The sequence below is a fragment of the Saccoglossus kowalevskii genome, chromosome 1 (assembly GCF_978046115.1).
Source record: "Saccoglossus kowalevskii chromosome 1, keSacKowa6.1, whole genome shotgun sequence".
Lineage (NCBI taxonomy): Eukaryota > Metazoa > Hemichordata > Enteropneusta > Harrimaniidae > Saccoglossus > Saccoglossus kowalevskii.
In genome coordinates, this window is record NC_140641.1 from 27,677,377 (window position 1) to 27,699,478 (window position 22,102).

Consider the following 22,102-nt stretch of genomic DNA (forward strand, 5'->3'; position numbering starts at 1 on the left):
AATTCATAGATTTCTTCATTTCTATACACCAGTACTTTATATTCATTGACTAATTTGATCAAAATCACATGCTTTTAAAATTTAGCTGCTGCATCACGGTTGCTTGACAACAACAATTGGTGTAGGATTGCAAATTGATATGTGGCACACTATACATGCAATACACAGATTGGCTTCTTTAGATTACACGTATAAAGCTGAAAGATGCTCTAAGGAATCTGGCATTATGTGGATAAATTTTATAGTTCCTGATTCATGATTTGCATTGTATGTGTTTCTAAGTATCATCAATCTTCGCTCTCACTGGATTTTTTTTAAAGGTTTTGTGAAATTTGTAATTGAGAAATCAAAGAGAAATAGCAAACATTATTCATATATTAATGTAAAATTTACTAATTCATCAATAATTTTTTAAATAAATTTTGTAAAAAAAAAATCTTAATTAACAACATTTGCTATTGACAGAGAGAGCATTTATCATTCTCACAAGGTACATTATCTGTTGAACTAAAAATATCATTAATACAATATTCACTTCTGGGAAGTGGAGGTATGCTAAACTCAGAACATTTGCCATCTTAACATTCAAAATATATGATGTTTGCTATTGCAATTTAGATTGTTTTAATGTAAATGCCATGAGTTTGAACTCTACAACAAAACAACATTAATTAGAGATATATTCGGACAAAGAGATCAGAGGTGCGTGAAAACAAGTCACTATATTTTACCAAATTCATTTTTAATGCATATTTCTGTGAATGGTAAAAACCATCTGAACATCTAACCTGAATATACAGTGACTATTGTATCCTTTTGAGATGTTGTGTACCTTTAAGAAAAAAAAGCATACAATAGACTAATTTGCATATTTACTGATGGTATTGGGGGTATGACTGTCCCATTTTAAGAGTAACATGACATCATTTGTCACATGTCATGCAAACTACATTTCATTGCATATTTCTATGAATCTTCTGCGTCTTTGGGTCCTGAAACTATAACCTGGCAATGTATTGGTTTGTATGTAAAAAATATTTATTAGCAAATCAAGAATATACACTATTGAAATAAGGCTAGAATTGAGCATGAAAATTGTGCAACCTTAATATGTAACCTTCCAGGAAAACAATCCATAATTTGCATAAATTGGATTACATCAATATATCAACAAGTCGTTAGTCTGGAAGAAATACAGCTTAAAATAATTGTTGAGATGTTAACATAATAAAAAGATAATGTGACAATATTTTCAAGGTTAAATACTGCAAATTATTGGTGCTGTGTTTCTTGTTATAATTTTTTTGTCGTAAATATTCCATATACATTGTACATGTAATACTTTTGTTATATAATATTAAGTCTGATTTCTTATTTGGTGTGTCATTTCAATACATCATAAAATCATGTTTCACACTTCACACTACAGCCAATGTAAACTTTTATGAGAATCCCAATGATCTATAGAGAATTTTGTATATTGAACAGAGAATACTATACTGTGAATGTGTACTGTGATAAAAAAAAAAAGACTATAGCTGCAGCTGTACATGCATAACATATATCTACATTTAAAATTTAGTGTCTTATTCTTTTTGGTAAAGATAATATAGCATAGTATTTTGTCTTTGAAAATAATTTTCATTGTAAGATGGATTGTAAGTATCGGTTTTCTTGATTCTAAGTATATATATCTGATGAGGATTGTTATTATTTTAAACTAAAACTATGGTTTCAATTTAGAATTTTAACCCAGTTTTTTATTTCTTATCTTAAGCACCATTTATTTCTTAGTTTGATTACATTTTGAATGCATTTTAAGTTAGTTTGTTGGAAAGTTAAGATTGATTTTATGAACATTATAAAGTGGCCTTCAATTTTGTACTTCTCACTGTGTCATCTCTTGTTGATAGCCTGGGACTTTTTGGAGGTGTAACATCGCGGTTTTGTGTGTATCCCGACCACATGCATTTTGCATGTTCTCTTGCTCTAATTTCTCTGGTATTACATGTGAGTGTAGCCAAAAAGGCAGCTCGGAATCTCTTGTTGAAGACTGTGTATAGGATTGGGTTTATCATGCTTGCACCATACCCAAACCAAAGACATATGTCAAAAATCTGTACAGGCAAGTGACATGTTGTGCATAATACTGTCAAAACATTAAGAATGAAGAATGGTGCCCAGCAGATGACAAAAAAGAAAAAAACCAATCCTAATACTTTTGTAGCACGTTGTTCATTACTGATTGACACCGCACTAGTTCGTGATGCATTAGACAGTGACTTTCGTAGTGGCGTTACAAGTCCTTGTATCGGGCCCCTTAGAGGATTACTCGTCTTGCGATGAACTTCTTTAGGTTTGTGAATGCCGTTACCATTTTGTTGACTTAAGTACTTCATAGGAAGTGAATTACAAGTACTGGTAGATGGCGTAGCTGCTCCTCTGCCCTGCGACATTGATCCTCTTTTATAACTATACCGTGTGGGGCCACCAACACCAAAATGGCGATTGAGACGACTTTGTGAACCTCTGCGAAATGAGTATCTACGCAACACTGCAGAACTTGCTGGTTTGTCACAACAAAGTGCTGCTTTCTTTCGTAGTTTATGAACAGTGAGACTGTACGTCACTATAACAATCCCAAGAGGTATAAAGAAAGCCACTATTGAACCATACAGCTTGAATTCATTATTTGTCAGTGCACAGGTATAATCATTCAGTACATTCTTCTCGTCCGTTAATCCCAGTGCTATCAGCGGGCATGATAGACCAATACTGATTATCCAAACCAATGCAATCTTGACGACCACACGGAAAGACGAGTGACGATACTGCTGGGCATGCTTGATAGGAGAAGTGATTGCAAGGTATCGATCCACAGAAATGGTACATAGATGCATAATGGAAGCTGTGCAACATAAGACGTCAAAAAATGTGTACATATCACAGAGAATAGCTCCATATGGCCAATGACCTATGGAAAAAAAACAGAAACGCATACATGAGCAATTGTTTTGATATTAAAATCCTGTATATCTTATGCTCCACAAATCTTTTCATCCATGAAAGATTGTTACAATTTTAAAGAGACACATCATTATAGTGCATTGTGTGTATACTAAGTAGTGAAAGTCATTGAGTAGCATAAAAGTGATATAACTTTTCAGTGGTGAAAGATGGTCTCAAATCATGTTGAGATACAAAAACTGTCTTTGTTTAGGAGTGTGACTTATCATTCATACACATTGACTTCATTGACATAGTACACCATTGAGGGAGACAGTGACTTAAGAAATGTCTACGATACTTGTAATTACATTGTGTGTTTTTCAATTACGCTTTAATATTACAAATTTAGCTTCTGTAACAATTTCCCCTGCACTGAGAGGATACTTTCTTGGAACAACATAATTCCTTTAAAATCAATCTGCACTGCAAGTAGTATTCTTATCAGAAAATCGTTGAAAGCTAACTATTGCTGATCCATTGTGAATCCTGATCAATTGATACAGTAAAGCCTGTTAAAATGATGGTAATTGCAGTACTAGAATAATGATACTAATTGTAGTTGTCATGTACCAGTAATGACTGTGACTGTCCACCATGTATTTCAATAGGTGAATGCAAATGAAACTGATTTTCAGCATAAAATATCACCTCTACAGAATCTCTGATTTCCCCCTTTATTTATTCAAGCTGTATTTTGCATGATGTGAACTCTGGGATTATAACTTGCCTGTGGCGATTTAGTAATACCAAGTACACGAAATGTGGCCTGCCTTTTGCTTAACACCCGAGAGATTTGCCTTGGAAAGTTGTTGACTGATAAGATGCCTCATTTTCATTCCTAATGAGATTCACACCCCCTTGTCAATTTCGCTTTGACGTCATGTTTAATAAAGTACAATAAATATATACAAGGTGATAATGATGAATATATTTTTATCCAATTTAAATTCATCATCAACTAGATTCATTTTGCTTATCTATCTTAAATCCCCCTTGCTACTCCCTTTTCTCCATTTGCACCAGCTTCTAACATTATGATTTATACACAAATGCATTACAATTCTACTAGCACATGAAGTTGCTCTATTTTGAAATTAAACAGTTATGCAGCAGCACACTAGAAGGTTAATATTTCACATAAAATCAGTTCCCATTGTGACTGTAAATATGCTGTGAATAATTTACCTAATGATTTACAATGACAACATTAATCATATTTGAAAAAAAAATTAATACTATTCTAAAAATAAAATTGTAACTGCCTGTAATCGTGTTGATAAATGTCAATTAAATGATTTTATCTAAATTTTCTTGAAACCATGTTAAAGGTGCCTAGATAGCCAACAACACACTGTATGACCCCTGAATCAGCGTTCAAAATCACCAGTGGAATTTATTGTGATTTGGGTTCTGTTACGCATCCTAAATATGGTTACAATCTAGAGAATTGTTACAAGCATTTATATAAGAAGGAATGTCTATTGACTTAATTCATTCATCAATGCTTTCTTCTCAGTCAATAACATTCATTGTCAAGCATTTCTTGGTGATTAATGTAGCGTCATAATTTTAGCTACATTTCATGCAAACCATGCAGTATTTAAATATATTTTACACAAAGTTTATACAAGAAGTGAGTTCTCCTGGGGATGCGTCAATGGAAACTATGGTATTCCTCTTGTGGTGCAGCTCTGAAGTATGCTTTCTTCACTCATTCGGAAATGTCAAAAGTTGAATAATGAAAAGCCTTAAATAATTGAAAATAACCTGTTCTACCAACATTTCACTAATTGTAGAGCAATGTTGGAAACCTATTGGGGATAATTCTGTTATGATTGATATCTATTTAGTAGACACAGCATACAAACTGGACCACTTATATTTATTTCAATCTTTCAGGTCAATCATTTAACCGTTGGGTGATGAACATGTAACTTTCAGTGTCTTTAATGGGTATGTGTGAGCTTAAGCTACTGTTACACTAGTATATTTTATAAGTTCATGTTGGCAACTTGAAAATTGACTCTGTCCCAAGGGTTATCACTGTTTTCTTTATTTCCAATCCATCACGATAAAATCCTATATTTGTGTCATGTTGGCTTATATTCAGTCGTAAGTAATGCCTGCATACTTCCCATTATGTGTGATAAATCAGTGTATTTATGCTAATTTTACACTGTCTTATTAGTCTTTATTATGAAGCCATTAACGTGTACCAGCTTACCAATGATTTATCTGTAATTTTATTGAACCTCAAACATCACTTTTAGACGTGTGAGATAAAATATATAGTATACTGTATTTGTGCTATGAGAACATGTGTTTAGGGAAATGATAGTTATGTGTGTGTGGTCAAACTAAGCTTGTAATTATCCAAATACATGTACAATGCCATGCTGTATTTGTTCCATTTGAAGTGCATCTCTAGTAGAAACACACATAATTTACCAAGTCAAAACATGCATTTATTATTGTGTCATTATAATATGACTTATTTGATCATAGACACACCTGTCATTCAGGCAAGCGCATGCACAACAAATAGGGTAATTGGTTTTGTAATAGTCTAGTATAAATGGTTTGTTAGGGGGAGAAAATTATTTTACAAATATAGATTTGTGTAACTGAGACAGATCCTTGCTGTATTCGTCAACAGGTGTCCATTGAAATGTAGTGTTCGATAGGTACAACTGGTGAACAACAGACTGTGTAGTATGTTAACCTTTTGCCTTTGTTTTAATTTGCTAATTATATGATCACTTGAAGGTAGAAAATAAATTCTACAACTGTTTAATTAAATTAAAGTGAGCTTCACTTCATAACTTGCTTACAAAGTCCAATTTCATTTGTGATTTTTCGTATCTTAGGATCAAAGGTGCTTCAAATATTTATTTTACTAGATTCAAGCGTTCTTGGTTAGATCTACTCATTATGCCGCACATGTTTTCCAAATAGACTGTGAAATATGCTGTGTTTGATGCATGTCATCGTCAGGGCAAGACCTGAACTTTTCCTGCTTCTGACATAAGCATGTCAGTCAGTTGAACTTACATTGGGGAATTGAAGGTATGTGACTTAGCATCACTCATCACTAACTGTAAAATGAGAAAAAACAACCTAGACAAGCAGGCGTTTAGGGTATTTAGGATGTACAGCTGAGTTGAACTGAAATCTGAATAGAATCGCGTTTCTCATCATCTGCATTGATCATAGCTGTTGACTGTTGCATGATTGCTTCAAGATTAAAGTGAGCCAGGGATTACTAAATACAGTTTAGATTAGGAAGAAGAGGCAACTGCTTTGTAATAGAATGATTTGTTGACAGGCATGCTGTGTTAGTGTAATCACCAGTTCAATATTGATCTTGCACATCCAATTAAAACCTACTTAAAGCATACAGTGAATAACCAGTATCAGCTAATTGGGAGGATTGATGATCTCCTCAATAGAGTAGAATGTGTTCAACCTATTCACATTTTCTTTTGTGTTTTATATTTTATAAACTTTTTCTCACCTGCCTATGCTTGGCAACAAAATTGAATCATTAACTCGTGGGAATTCTAACAGCTACTGTAAAATACTTTATTTTAAATGGAATTAATTTTCACTGAAAAGACATTCTGGATGTTTGTGTATGAAGTTTGTTTTCACTGATTTTTGATGAGTTTAATGTAAAGTATAAGAAAAAGCCACTTGTCGAAAAAAAGCCTGAATCCCGAAAATAGCAAAAAACAAATTCTACAGTAGTTCACACCACACGATGAAGTATTTCTTCATTTAACACACACAGCCAAACAATAAGATCACAACATGTTCTGAAACAAATCTGTGATGCACATTGCTTACTAAAAATGACAATTGATAGGGGGTATTTTTTCATGCTGATCCAACTCAATGTTAATGACAGTCAAGAAAGTACTACCGGTATGTTATAAAAGTAATTCTGAAATGTGTCTTAATTTTGCTAGACACAGTGAATTTTCACATCAAGAGCATTGAAAAAGTTGTACCAGTGAAAATGTATCTAGGGTTAAAAAGGAATATATAGAGGTGTTTTATTTTGGTGAAAATTGAACAACGAGTTTACTGTGGATAGAAGAACTGTACCATGGAATAGTTTATGTATTCATTATACAACATTTATTGCCAGAGTATAAAACAGTGTCTGACTATTTTATAGCAAATACAGGTTTTAAAGATAGCATGATTTGTCTTTAACCCTTCTTTGAAATCCATCACTATATGTTTTAGTATAGTGAACCAGTAGGTTTAATCTACTATTTTGCTACAAATCATATTTCAATTTCAAATAGCAGTAGTCCTTATAGTGTAGTTTTATTCACTCTAAACCAGTCACTGATTTATCTAAACGGCTAAAAATTGGAATAAAATGATCCTGAATAGTCTGTAATCACTTAAATGAAATTTGGAAATGCGTACTCCAATTTCTAAATCTATTTTTACTGCACAACTAATGTCTTTTGAAACATTTTATATAGCTGGTCTTTTTGTTCTAATTTGTGAGTCCACATGTGATTGGAATGGTCCACACATGTTGTATCTTCAAGAAGACATGTTTTAAAAAAGTTCAGAGTTGTTAATATTGTACAGTGTACTGTAGACATACACGTATACTTCCCTCAAACCTATTCCCTCGTCAATCCCTCTTCATGATTTGCTTGGATTGCCTAGTTAGTGTAATCAGCATTTGAAAAGGTTGAAGTTTGTACACTGTCTCCCCTGGAAATCCATCATTGTTTGCTGCCACCCAGTTTGAGAAGATTGCATTGGGAAAACCTCGAGTGGCAGTGCTTACCATGATTATCAATGTGTTTCCTCTGGAGTTATTGTAATTACGCCGTTTTTTTGTTCAGCTCTCTATTTAACCGCTATCTTCTGGAGCCATTGAAAAGTATGTAGTATTGATTCGAGAATCCAGATGCGTATTACATCATTCTTTTTCCTGCTGAGTTCATTCACTTCTGATTGGCCACTGATTAGTCATGTATGTACATGAAAATGGGATCACTGTTATTATTAATGATACTAATATAATCAGTGATTACAATGGATAATGTGAGATTCTAAAGTTTATCAAGCCCATTTCAAACAACACAAACCGTAGTATAACAAGAATATATTTCTTTAGACCTTGTAGTAGGTAATCAATTTGAACCAAACTGTGCAACTTTTAATTGTGTGGAGTAAATCAAAAACCTTCTGCTTAGACATATCCTCACTCAATGAATTTATGGACGAAAATGTTTATTTTATAATCATAGACAAAATAATTTTGCTTTTGTAGCAGACCTGTGAAGTATTTTTTTGATGAAAAAGACCAACTTGCATGCCCTTTCGAGGCTATAAGAACAACATGTTTAGTTCATGATAAATAGGAATCAAACATGCAGTATTATAAAAATTGATTAACTTTTTGAAGATACCTTTCCACTTAGTTGGACAGCATTTTGATGAACAAACTTCAGTCTGTTTATACCCTTACAAACACTCTTAGCTATTATTACATTTTAGGGTATTGAATAATATCACTTTTTAATCAGCAGTTGAAGATTTTTCAGCAACCCCCCCCCCCCCCAATAAAAAAAAAAAACTACTGTAATGCGATATTTCACAATTATTAAAGGCTCATGTAACTTCCCAGATTAAATATTAGAGCAAATGTCAATCCATAAAAAACAAGCTGTGAAACACAAATGTTTTAGTTCCGTGATGATCTAGACACTGGATGCATTTTTATTGAAATTCTACATGGTAGAATCTTCTCAAAATTGATTTGCATTAACTAGACAGTGTGTAATGTAGAATGATACTATCTGTAGATGGTAATTTATACCTCACTCACATCACTGCATATTGAATTTTTAAAAAATCTGCCTTTTTTGTGTTATTATCCATAAGAAATCCTTCAGGAATGTTTTTAATTAACTGAGAGTTGAGTTATATACATTTGCATACAATCTTGAGAAATGATGAAATTACATGATACCACATGATTGAGTAATTGATTAACTACTGGTATATATGATATATGAGTGGAATAATATCATAAAGTTTGTTACCATCTGCAATTTATCACTTGAAATTAATTTTTTTTTATTCTATGTTCACATGTGGAGGTCTGAATGTCTGAGGACAAGCTGTCCCTTGGGTATACTTCATCTTCTGGTGACGTGTCTATTAAATGTTGTGTCTACTAATCTCAATTGGAGCTGCTTGTACCTTGCATGGGTTCTTATTTCAAACACCAATTTAGTTGGATATTATTTATTGTTTCATAAGTTAGTTTATGTTTCCTACCTATTGATTTTAAAAATATTATGAAGTTACGAAAAGTGCTTCTATCTCAAAACATTTATTTTTGTGTTTTTATTTTCACTTAGTTTAACATTATGTTATTTCTTTTCTGTGAATCGTGTTTTTGGCCATTTTTATTCATATTTGTTATTCTATGCAATACTGTGGCAAAATTACTACACAAGAACAAAAAAGGTTCAAATATAATAAGCTATAGGGCTTAAAAAACTACCTTTATTTATGTTCAATTTTTTTTATTCACATGCCATAATAATGTTTATAACACCCACACACAAAAAAACAGTGATACCAGAAGGCAAAGGAGAATCAGCGGAAGCTGAATCCTTGCAAAGTGAGTTATAAATGGTAAATGCTGCAAATACCGGTAGAAACAGTGGAGGCTGTAACCACATGAGATTAAGTTTTGAGGCAGCGAAGACTGCTATAAAATGGTTGAATCGGCAAAGGCTGCTATGAACAAGTCAGTGGAAGCTGCATGTTAATGCAAAGTAAGTAGAAAAATACAAAGCTTAATATCCAAAAATACTCTTCGACTCGTGAACATATAATGTCTGTATTAAAGTTGAAAACGTAAAAGTTCAACAAATCTGTTGAACAGTTTATTTGGTCCGAGATTTACCTTATCCTTAATCTTGCCAGCCCCATGTACTTTTACACTGACTTGACCATATAAAAGTTAAATTGAAAAATGTGCATTTAATTTATTAACAAATTCCTGGATCAAAATGTTCATCACAGTTTCCTATGAAAGTAAAAGTGAGAGCAAACCATTAAATCGGTATTATAGAAGCTGTAATTTTGTACCTGATTGTTTCAAGGAATAAATGCAGTACATTGCTTTGAAATGGTGAATATTGGCATGGCAACTTGGCTCATTTATGATCTTATCATTAGACGATCATTAGGAAATCAATAACGAGATCGCTTTGAGACAGAAACCAAGCACGATAGCCATCGAGAATTGTCAGGAATTAATGGATTTTCAGATGATCGTGTTGCAGAATTTTGCTTATCGTACGACCTGCACGCTTTTAAACACATCTCACTCTTGAAACTTATTGCTTTGGCTTGTAATTGGAGACTTCCTGCATGACTGTCTGCTTTACTGTGATTACAGTTCAGAGCAGTAGCTTCTCACTGCTATGACGTGAATACGATAGTGACGCTTGCATGACAAATATCATCAAATATCATTTCTTTTAAAGTTACATTCTTTCAATGGTAAATTTTTTTTTTGGAAATTCAAATTTATTTAATAGCAATTTCAGATTGTTTTCCTTAATATTGATTATTCCTAATTTTTTGCAGTTTTGAAATTTTATCAAATCCCTAGAAGAACGATGAAATTTGTTGATAAAAAAATAATTAATGACTTGATTTAATAATGAAGAAACAAATCTGCTGCATCTCTAGTATTTCAATTTTATACTTTTCTAAAAGTATTTTAGTCAAACTTGCAATTGTATTCATGTCATATGTATTAATTCTGATTTGATACCGTGACATGAATTCATCACATACAACATGCAGTAGTTTCCTCCTGGATCAAATGTTATAGCAGACAGCATATCTTTTAAGCCTCCCAAAGGACAATCATCACTCAAAAACAGCAGTGCTTCCAGTAACTTGTTTTTGCTTTTCAAATGCTATTTTAAGTAGTATTCCGACAGAATTCAATTTTTTTTTAATTAGCTACATAGTTTAATCATTTAGCAGAACAAGAGAAGACATTGAAAAAGGAATAGAGAAAGTCAACAACAGCATTAAGAAAAAGCAAAAAAAAAAAAAGACATCAGTTCAGTGATTGGAGATGAACAACTAGAACAAAGGAAAAGCTTTAATTATCTAGGGTACAGCGTCACTGAATAAAATTAAAGATCTAAATATAAAAACTGGAATTGCATTAGTGTGGCTCTGCAATCCCGGGAATGGCATTAGTGCATCATGTGAAATGTAATTTGAATGGCCTGCCCATCATTTACTCAGAAAGTGGTCTGAGAGTAAGTACACAAATATTACCAATAGTGTTAATCCTATGTGTTAACAATCATATGTACGCCATTGTATGATTTGAAAAAACGTTTTAATAGTAACAGTTTGAATGAACCTTTGGATTGAAATAAACCATTTGAAATGAAGTGTTTCCAAAGAGTGCTTAAAATAAAAGTGGCAAGATATTATCAGGAATGAAAAAGTAGTTACTATAAAGTTAAGAGGACCAATTTGAAACTGATAAGAGGGTATGTGTGAAAAATCAACATGAAGGATGGATAGATATTTGGGTGGAATAAGCTGCAGCAGATGGCCTTAAAAGAAAAAAAAGAAGAGAAGGCAGACATAGAATGGAATAGCACAAACCCATTTACCGGTATAAAATCCTAGAGTTAGATGTATACTTTATTTACAGCCCCCCCCCCAATTTGCTGTAGAGAGCTGGAGCAATCAATAGATTGATTGATTGATTGATCTAATTTGTGTGTTTGAAAACTAACAAGACCTATTTCCTTTTCTCGACCTTGGTCGTTTGTCACCTAAAAAATAACATTCATTACATTAATGTCATTAAAACAAAAATCTAAAACAGTACTCTTATAACGATATAAAAGTAGGTTTTTCCACCTTGTGTTACCAAACATAATAAAATAGAAATGGATGTTTGGAGTGGATGTTTGATCTATGATGTTTGATGTTTTTGAGTGAAAAATAGTCGGTGACCATATTTTTGTCTGGGTTTGAACAACATAATAAAAAAAATGATCTGTTTTAATTTAAAAAGCTAAATTATTACTATGTACCATTAATTAAAAAAGCATTTACTCATTTCACCAAACAAATATTATTTCTCCAGTGACCAAATTACAAGGAGACATGCTTATTAAAAAGCATTGTCAATCAAAACACATAATTATCACTATCACACATAGTTAGCTGGGCCCTCTCAAATATAGTTATACATTTATTTTTAAACTCACAACAGGTTATTTGTTTTAGATCAGGAATTCACTATCCCGTGCCGCCACACCGGGTAATCCTACAGTAACAAGAACTTTATTGTAATATCACCTATTTTTAGTATTCTGTGAAGGACAGAATACAGAGATGACCCTGAGAAAAATGGAAACATTGACAGAAATATTACATCCTTGCCTTACTTCCCACTTCATTATATATGCTATTTAAAATAAAAATATTGCTTTTGAACTAACTTGTGTATATAATAGACATCATGCTTGGGTTGATTGCAATTAAAAAATTGATTTAAACCAAACCGACTAACAAAAAAATACGTGCTGACATATTGAAAATGTATGTATTATGTTTTATTACTGCCAATATCATAAGTTTAAATATCTTAGACTTTATTCACTTGATTTGTCATGTTGGTTTTAGAACTTTTGATATCAGTAATTATATCCCACCCATTGATTTGATATAAAATGTCATCAAAAGAAACATTCATAACTGTGATGATTTGTGTAAAATTTGAAGATTTCGTGTTTGTTCTTTAAATTATTTTAATAATAATATTCTGTGTAGTATTGCTTGTTTGAATTTATGACAGTGTACCTCGGTTTGAAATTGGAAAGGCAATTTCAGTGGTTATCAAAATACACTGGTCATAAAAACTTCTATTTCCCTATCACTGTCTTAGCTCAATATCTCTTGGAAGATTATTTTCAGCAGTGTTTGTTATGACTTTACACTCAACTGACTACTGTTGGAAATCTTATGCATATTGGGTTATACAAGTACAGGTCATATTTTATTTTCAAGATTCAAATAAAAATGGCCAACTGGTGGCCATTTTGTTTTATTCATTTCAATGCTGATTTCTCACTAATATATTGCCTGATTCTGTTGAGAGTTTGCACACAGGCTATACTTGTAGCTGATGCCATAGCATGTCTTGTGTGATTTGATAACATTTGTTAGAATTGACAGCCATTTTTTCGGAAAACACTGTCTGTAAATGTGTTTGGAAAAATTGATCAGGGCTTTGTACCGGGATCATATACATACAGGGTTACAGATGCACGTCATATTATTTTTGAGCACTGACTGGCAATAATTTGTTTTTTTATGGTATCCATGCTATTTTCTCTGTCTGCATGTGTGATTATATTAACCATATTTATTTTCAGTATATGCACTTCTAGTCATTCTGCATTAAAATTGCACATTGCATACATCCAATAGACATGTATATCGGTATCTATATGCGACTTCTACTGAACATTTAGATAAACTACAAGGTAAAAGCAACACATTTACATTTCATGTAAAATGTCCTACTGGTTTATAAAATTTTGTTTGATACACGTATTAGAATAATCTTATTGTCTGAAGAGCCTGGATAAGGTGCAATTTTTACATGCTAAATACTTTCCCAAATTTAAATTATTATCTATTATTGTTTCTAATCAACACAGTCACTAAAATGTTTTGTAAAGCTGATCTATGTTAATTTTTCTTTTTCTTAATAAAATACTGGTTAACAATTATATAAATACAACAAGTGTGGTATGGTATGTCATTATTGTGTAATAATAACTTGTTATACAAACCAAGTTTTCAACAACAACAAATTGTAATGTATGATGAAAAAGTAATTTTTTTCCTGTGCATGTATATTCCAAAATTTAACAAAAAAATTTGAAATCTATTTATAATAAAATATTTGAGGCTAATTTCATCGATAAATCTAATAGGTCACATCTTAGGTGCAAATTCCACAACTGACAACATACCAGTCTTTCAAAATCAAGACAGAAATGATATTTCTGGCGTGCTGTAATTCAAAATGCTAAAATATGTTATCATAATTAGAGCCAAGTGATATTCCTATCATATAGTCAAAACTATGGGGGGTTTGTAATCCAAGTAATCACAAAGCTGATGAAGGTTAATTTATGAAAGAAAACAAATTATTCTTCTGACACTTTCATGTAGATATTCTTTTAGTCTGGTTTCTTCAGTATAATTATACCCATGTATAATTCGTATCTTATGTAGAGCTTCTCCTGCCTTAGCTATGCACTTCATGCTAGGTGGTCTTGTCTCAAATTACGTTAATCTCTGTTTTGATTTCATCTGATAGGGGACTAAAATAAAAATAGGAGTGGTTCTAATAGGGTTTCAGTTACTTATTGAGATGATTGGACCAATGTTGTGCGCTGATTGGGGTGGGGTGGTATTGGGTTGTGTTGGGGGGGGGGGGGTTACAGTTTTACCCAGATGCCTGTAAATCTTGATAAAAGTAATGTGTTTTTAATAGGAGATAGGCCATGATTTATGGAATTTGAATCATAAATACATATTTCAACAAAACAACCATTGTTTGATTACATCTATTCTTTACATTTGAATTGAAATTTGCCAATCAGGCTTGTGATCATGGAGTAAATACCAATCAGATTGTATTCATACCATACTGTTCATTAGCCTTTTATAATTTAATATAGAAATAAATGAACACATTTCAAATCAGCATGCTTTCATCTGTGGTTGTGACATTTATGAGTATGTTGCATATCATTCACTGTAGTGATGTTTAATATCAGTAATGGGAGAAAACCAAATTAGCGAGTGGGGTGGGGTGGGGTTCCACAATATCATGAGATTATCATCTATTTATAGAGCTGGTTGGTTATCATGGTCTCATTGGCTGTATTATCCACTCAACTTAGCTTCCTAGATATATTAGCCCATGTATCCTTGCCCATAACCTCACTTGTATCAACATTCTCTAAAAACAAGTGATATCAGGTGATAACCACATAGTATTGTGAACCCCTCTCCCCTTAAACTATGATGATTTTATTTTTATCTGAAAAAAAAACTGCTACCAAATTTGGTAACTTTCCCTGAGGCTCAAAATTCATGAAAATTTGTCTCTTGTGAAGGAAAAGCAGTGTAAAGTATTTGTTCACTATTCCAGTTATTTTACACTGGCGGACAAAAATTATTGCCATGACATGACAATTCCTGTAATTAGAATTTGTTTTTACTTTAATCCATATAGTTGTTTCTGAGAAACTCTGTTATGAATGCAGACTCAATCGTTTGTCATCCCTGTGTTTATAGGATATAATTATAGAAGAATTATTAAGTTCTGTCAACCTGAAACTATATTTATATTGAGAATAATAGCTTTCCCGGGAAGATGTTTACAACACTTTTCATCATAGGGGGTTTATAAAGGAAGATATTTTAAATGTGAAAAAAATGCTTACCAGCAAACTCGACTATTATCCCGAATGGCATAACCAATAGTGAAACCATAAGATCAGCGACTGCCAGTGACATGAGAAAATAGTTTGTTATACTCTGTAGTTTTCTGTCTGTCATTATAGCTAAACAGACAAGAACATTGCCTAACACTGTGCATAGAATAACTACAATAAGGAACAGTGCTGGCCAGTTGTTTGCAGACTCTGGTAATCCCATCACTGTCTCATTGCTTGTAGTGTTGGAGAAATTTGCTAAGCTAACACTGCTTACTGATATACTAAACGGAACATTCACTGTCTCCACTCCATATACATTCCCTGGCTCTCCAGTAGCACTACTTGATGTTACGTTGGTAGCAAGATAGGTAGCCATTTTCACCATATCCATATCTATACTTGTCCAGCAAGGAGGCCTCTTGCACTGCGCTGCATAGAAGATGTGATTTCAACTCACTTGATGAATTATATGTTCAGTAGAAATTGTTATCGGTGATTCACACATACACACACACATGTACAGCTAGTACAATTTCCCACAATAAAGTAATGACCATATCCATTAGATACACGAACAATAAAGAAATCCAGTATCCTTCACACTTGCAAGTACTTAAACCAACATCCGGTCTGCAATAGAAAAAAGAAAATGATGAGAAAAAGGCATGATCAGTTCCTGTGCTGATTGTTGATTTGTACTTCTCACTCATTTCATGGAAAATTAAAATACTCCCAACTGCTTCCTTACAGAAATGAATACTTATTTGTAATGTAGATCTAATAGATCAGTGGTGACAATACCATTACTGATGGAGATTGGAATATAATGTACCTTGTACATGTATTGCCTCGAGATGTGCTAACTTCTTCTTTTAATTCAATTCTGCCCTAAACAATAGCATAATCAGCTAGATCCACAGTAATAAATGTTCACCTTTGAAATTAACTTTATCAATATCTGATATTTTTTGTCAGTGTACTGTTTTGCACAGTGGACCAATCTGTAAATACACTACTGTAAAATAATTTATTTTCGCTTGGAATTTATTTTCGCTATTTTCGCTGAAGGAATGATTCAGTGAAAATAAAATCCAGCGAATACATCTTTTTTCTTGTATTTTACATTCAACTTGTCAAAAATCAGTGAAAATAAATTCTATACAAAACACCCAAAAAGTCTTTTCAGTGAAAATTTATTCCAGCTAAAATATAGTACTTTACAGTATTAAACATAGTTGATAGAATCAGACATTGTGCATTACTCTCCCCCTCCCAGAACTCACAAAGACATCCTCTCATTAGATAGTTCTATTTATTTTCAGCCCATGCAGACATCTTCAAGGTAAGGTGGGACCTTATTCAGTGTCCATGCAGTTTTAAACATATGTACGAAGGTAGTCTATAGGGGGAAACCAAGCATTAACAACAGGTATAAACAGCATACAAACACGAACATGTCCAAAAAGAATCAATTAGCGCTATGTCCTACTCCTCTTATCCTCAGTTGGGAGCTAATGTGCTATTCCCAACAACATTGCATGGAAATTCCAAGTCTGTTTTCTCAAGTAGCCTGAAAAAGTTCCCACAGGGCATTTGAACCTGTAAAATGCGATTGTAGATTTAGAGGTGAACTTACGTACCACGTTACAGTTCAGGAGATTGATGAAATTATTGTCAAAGTAAAAAAAAAGTAGAAACAACTGTGCTGGAAAGATAGGAATGATCAAGCATGCATGTGTATATGTCATCCCATGCTGGGTTAGTAAAATGATAAAAGTGAACCAACTGCGGCTGTTAAAATATCTGACTGTACATGCAGTGTATATAAAGAAAATTGTGATTAAAATGTCCACATCTCCAGTGATAAATCAGAATGGGCTTTCAGTGTCTCAATTCACTTGGTCTTTGTACAGTGATACATTATAGCACTCTGCCTGTGTATTTGTCAATGAGTTTCAATTTATCCATCTTCTCAAGCAAAAGTTTTAAAATAAACCACTCAAGAAGTGCTCCACTCACTCCAGCTATTCAGTAATGCTTGATCGATGTTTTCCATTCTGTATGACAGAACTGTAATACACAGATTGGAAAATGCTCAAATAGGTAAAGAATTAATATAAAAAACTTACTGCTGTTGGTTTTTCCTCACCTCAAACTGTTTAAGCTTACAGTGACATCAAAATAGCGAGTAACTGAGTAATTTTAGAAAATACTCTCTTGTGCTATAACCTATATTTGGCACCACCCCTACTCAATAATGGAATGTCCATGTGGCATTCTCTGTATTAAAGTGGCATGATGCTCCTGCCATTTTGATTTGCCTTCTCCCCCACTTGTAATGAAGCAGTCCAATTTTATTGAATTTAATGAAATTGGAAATTTTGTCAACGAATGTCATAAAGACATACTATGTTCCATCTCTCCATCTGAAACTCATTTCAAGTTTATATTAGAAAATAATTTCTGATTCGATGTAGAAAAAAAAATGAGAAAGTACAATAATCTGTTCTGACTTTGCTACATGGAGCGACAGTTAATGAACTTCAAACAGCTCTGTATCTCTTCAGTATTGATATTATGGATCTGTCCAGATTATAGAAAGTACCTAATATGGTGTATGCTTGTAGCAAGATTTCTTCACTCTATATGTTACATGATTAATTTGTCGTGTAGTGTTATGTATATACTGTTATTATATGTAGTTTGTCGTATTACTTCTTCATACTGTCAAATTGTTTCTTGGACAGGCTTTATACCAGTTTACTGATTTGATAATCATAATACCAATTGACTAATTCATTCTCCCTGTGGGTGTTGTTGAATCTGCTGGGCAAGCTTTCTTATGTTGTTGCCGTCAGCTTTCACTCAAGTACCAACATGTCAGATATAAAACTGAACTTTTACATGTACTTGTTTTTCAACTATATTGATTTTAATGGTTGTAACATTATAATCTGCCATTTGGTTTTTCCAGTTGAATGATCTATACAAACATAATTTCAAAAGATTATACATTCCTCTACGTTGTTATAATGAAGGTTGTTACAATTTAAAAACATTCAGAATAAATCCAAATTCCAAAGTGACTGTCATAGTACCATATCATTCAACCCACTGCATCTATATTTTTGATAGCAATTCACATCAATATTCATGTACTGTTTCACTAAAATGTATATATAACAAAAAAAGACCAGTAGATCTTTTTTTATCATTCCCCTTTAACCAAGGTAATATCCAAAGGTCATTTATCTGATACCTGTGAGGTATTCAACTACTTTTCTGTGGCCTTGTAGCTGTGTGATTATCTAGTGACATTTTAAGGGTAAATGTTAACATTTGATGAATCATAATAATCTATTGCCGTAGTTTTGTTTTACATCGTCTCACTTGTGTATTTATGAGCAATTTGTAGTACACATTGTTCTTTTGTTTTACTTCTAAATTTTATTTAGGGATGTAGAAAATTCAAAAACAATGTTAATCATTCAGTCACAGGCAACTCCTGCATCAGTTCCACGTCCATTTTTAAATAGGCTGTCTGCATTACATAAAATAATTATGCCCACATTTATTCTATTTGCGTGCATACATATAGGGGATTTGTGTCGTAAATAAGTTGTCCTCATCAAAATCTGTATGAAGCAAGCAGTTGAATAATTCCTGATTATAGATTACATGTTCAAATTGGAGTAATAAACATTGTAATTTTATATTTCTGTGTAATGCGATGAATATCTTGTGTAATGGAAATGGTTTAATCTCCAGTCGTGTCTCCTATTATTATGCTCAAGGGAAACTTGTGATTTCCTGTTGTTTTATCCTACTTTTCTGCTTGCATTGCATGCTTTACTTGTATCTTTTCCCTACACACATACTATCTCTTTAGATCCCTGATAGTTCTGTTATCATCTTTACCCACAGGATGATTGTAAAAGCCGAATAATTGCTTTCAGTTTCCAAAGTGGTTACCTACAGTAAGCATCAAAAGCCGTGTAATTTCCACACTTTTCAATAATAGTCTTTGCATGGACATCATTGCTCATGGCACTTTTTTAATCAAATCTTAAGTTTAGCTATGAGACCAATACAATACTTTGGTTACTTAAGGCATCATGACATTTTTTTTAATACAGTACATATGAAAACATTCCTTCAAACTTTGATTAATTTTGCACGAATGCTACTCAGATGAGTGTTTGAAAAGTTAAAACAAACTAGCACTGCTGTATTTTAAATAATATTTGTCTCCAAGAAGGTGCATCAAAAGTGGTTGACCAATATATCTAAGGTCTCTGGTTTAACTAGTAGTGAATTACTGGGGTAAAAAAACACTTGTAAATATTTAAAAAAACAGGTTCTAAAACAGTCGCACATTCTCACATGGACTCAGTGTAAAACTTGGTGTATCATGTAAATTTCAGCAGAAAATACTGTACTGTTTTCTGGAAGTCATTGGTTTACTCATTTTGACAAGTGTGTCTGGCAAATAGTATGTCACATGATTCCTATTTAAACAAATGACAACCTAGTATGTTCAATGTGTTCTTCTATATTCTATAAACATATTGTAAATGAAAGTTTTGAATGAGATAACGAACAGAGAATTATTTATTCAAAAATGTCAGCACGCCCTTCCCGCTACCTTAAAAGCTATCTACAGCTTTAGTTCAAGTACCTAAACAGTGCTTGAAATGAGAATGAATCAATACTATTACGTGAAAAATATCATGCTTTGTGAAAGTGTTTATAATGAACTTCAATAGCTTACCATTTTTTTAATAAAATATAAACAGCATCTAGACTGATTACAGAAAATCCCTTGATGTTGTTTATTTTATTATTTCACCACTTCTCCTATATTATTTTGTAAAATATTTTTAAAAAAGTTGCACATACAACTTTTTTTGGCCCTTATATTCAATTTAATTTAATTTCAGAGGGGCATCTGCTGTATTAAAATTGCAATGGGAAACAAAAGGATTAGTGAACTTGGCACAGTGTGTTGCATATCATGATTCCTCAATGTTATTCCAATAAGAGCCTGCCAAATTAAATTTGATATGATCACCAATTGATTGACAACTGTTTATTTTTTCATGGCTGTGTAATGACTTGTTGATTGATAGCTCCTTCAGTGCTTGCTCTTGAACAAACTATTTAGAAAGTTATTGTACCAAAGCAATTATTTGAGTGAGCAGGTAACCATGGATCAATCAATGAAAATCTACTCTACCAAAGAAAAAAAAAAAAAATTATATACTAGTTCCCCCTTGCATGTTTTCATCGACCCCAATGATTCTAATAACATTTTTTGTGCCATGTTTATATACATATAGCTGTAAAAAGTCCACCAATTCTCAGATGGTATAAATACATTGACAGTAACATGCTAAAAATATATACACTGTTGTTGTTATATATTTATTGCAATCATGTATGATAATAAAGTAGTAATAAATATTAATAAATGGAAAAATGTTTGCGTTAACATAATTTTTAAATTAAATTTTTAATCACACACACTATGCACTATGTAGAATTACACACAAGTGTACAATGTGTCTGTACTCACATCAATACATGTAGATGCATTCCATATATGTTTTCACTGCATTTGGAAGGAGAGGGATATATTTGAAGGATCTTCACCAAGATAGGGAGATATTTTAATGATTTGGCAGCTGGAGATTATAAGAGCGTACATTTGAAATCATGAAACTACATTTCCTCCAAATTAGTTTTTTTTTTCATTGTGTGCTACTTCATCAGAATCACTTCTGGCTTCTAGCTCCTTTCAGGATATATATATAACCACTCTGTCAGAGTCTGTTGTATGCTCTCGTGTTTCACAATTACTTTTCCAACACTAGTACGTAATTATGTAACAAAATAAAATCTTGTCTTTAGAATCTTTGTTCAATTTACTGACACATTAGTTTGAAGCCCTCATTTCAGACTCTAACTAAATTCAGTAGGATTATAAGGTTTCATGTTCACGAAGTGGGAAAAATAATCTAAAATAACATTTCAAAGGTGAGAATAGGATGATAGGAAGTCATTTTACTAACAACGGATTGCGTTTTCAGTTAGCTCATTTTGCAAATTGTTTGAGAATGTCAACTATTTGTAGAAAATTGAAAATAGGCATTTATTTTCCACAACATGTACAATGAATCACTGTTGTCGTTGTTGGCTATACATGCAATTACCTGCCAATATGTGCTATAAACTAGTTTATCTAACAAAAGAAAATTGAGCAATTTTGAAACCTTCCATGTGTCAAAAAGAAAAGATGGTGACCAGATTTCACTATGCAAATTACACTCCAGGGTGATGTGTTTGCTCAGAATGCTCCAAGACATTTTTGACGATCCAAATGTGGGTATTTTATTTGTCTGTTGTATACAATCACAAGTAAAGTTGGACAAGATTTACGTGTAATTCCCATCTAAAAAGTTGATGAAAAAGGCACATGTTTTAAGCAGCCATGTCAGTCTTCAAAGTGACTGTCAATCACAGGTTTATTC

General features: G+C 32.7%; 2 protein-coding genes across 2 annotated transcripts in view; one reads left to right on the forward strand and one right to left on the reverse strand.

Annotated features, from left to right (window-relative positions):
* The window catches only part of LOC100374583 (26S proteasome non-ATPase regulatory subunit 1-like), a 155,944-nt gene that overhangs the window by 62,114 nt on the left and 71,728 nt on the right, over positions 1-22,102 (forward strand). The window lies entirely within an intron of this gene.
* On the reverse strand, positions 1,017-15,963 carry LOC144356532 (5-hydroxytryptamine receptor 2B-like). The gene is made up of 2 exons (XM_078011238.2): positions 15,579-15,963; positions 1,017-2,974 (listed from the first exon to the last, which is right to left on the reverse strand). Exons 1-2 carry the CDS (start codon positions 15,961-15,963, stop codon positions 1,860-1,862), a joined length of 1,500 nt encoding a protein of 499 aa, XP_077867364.1. The 3' UTR covers positions 1,017-1,859.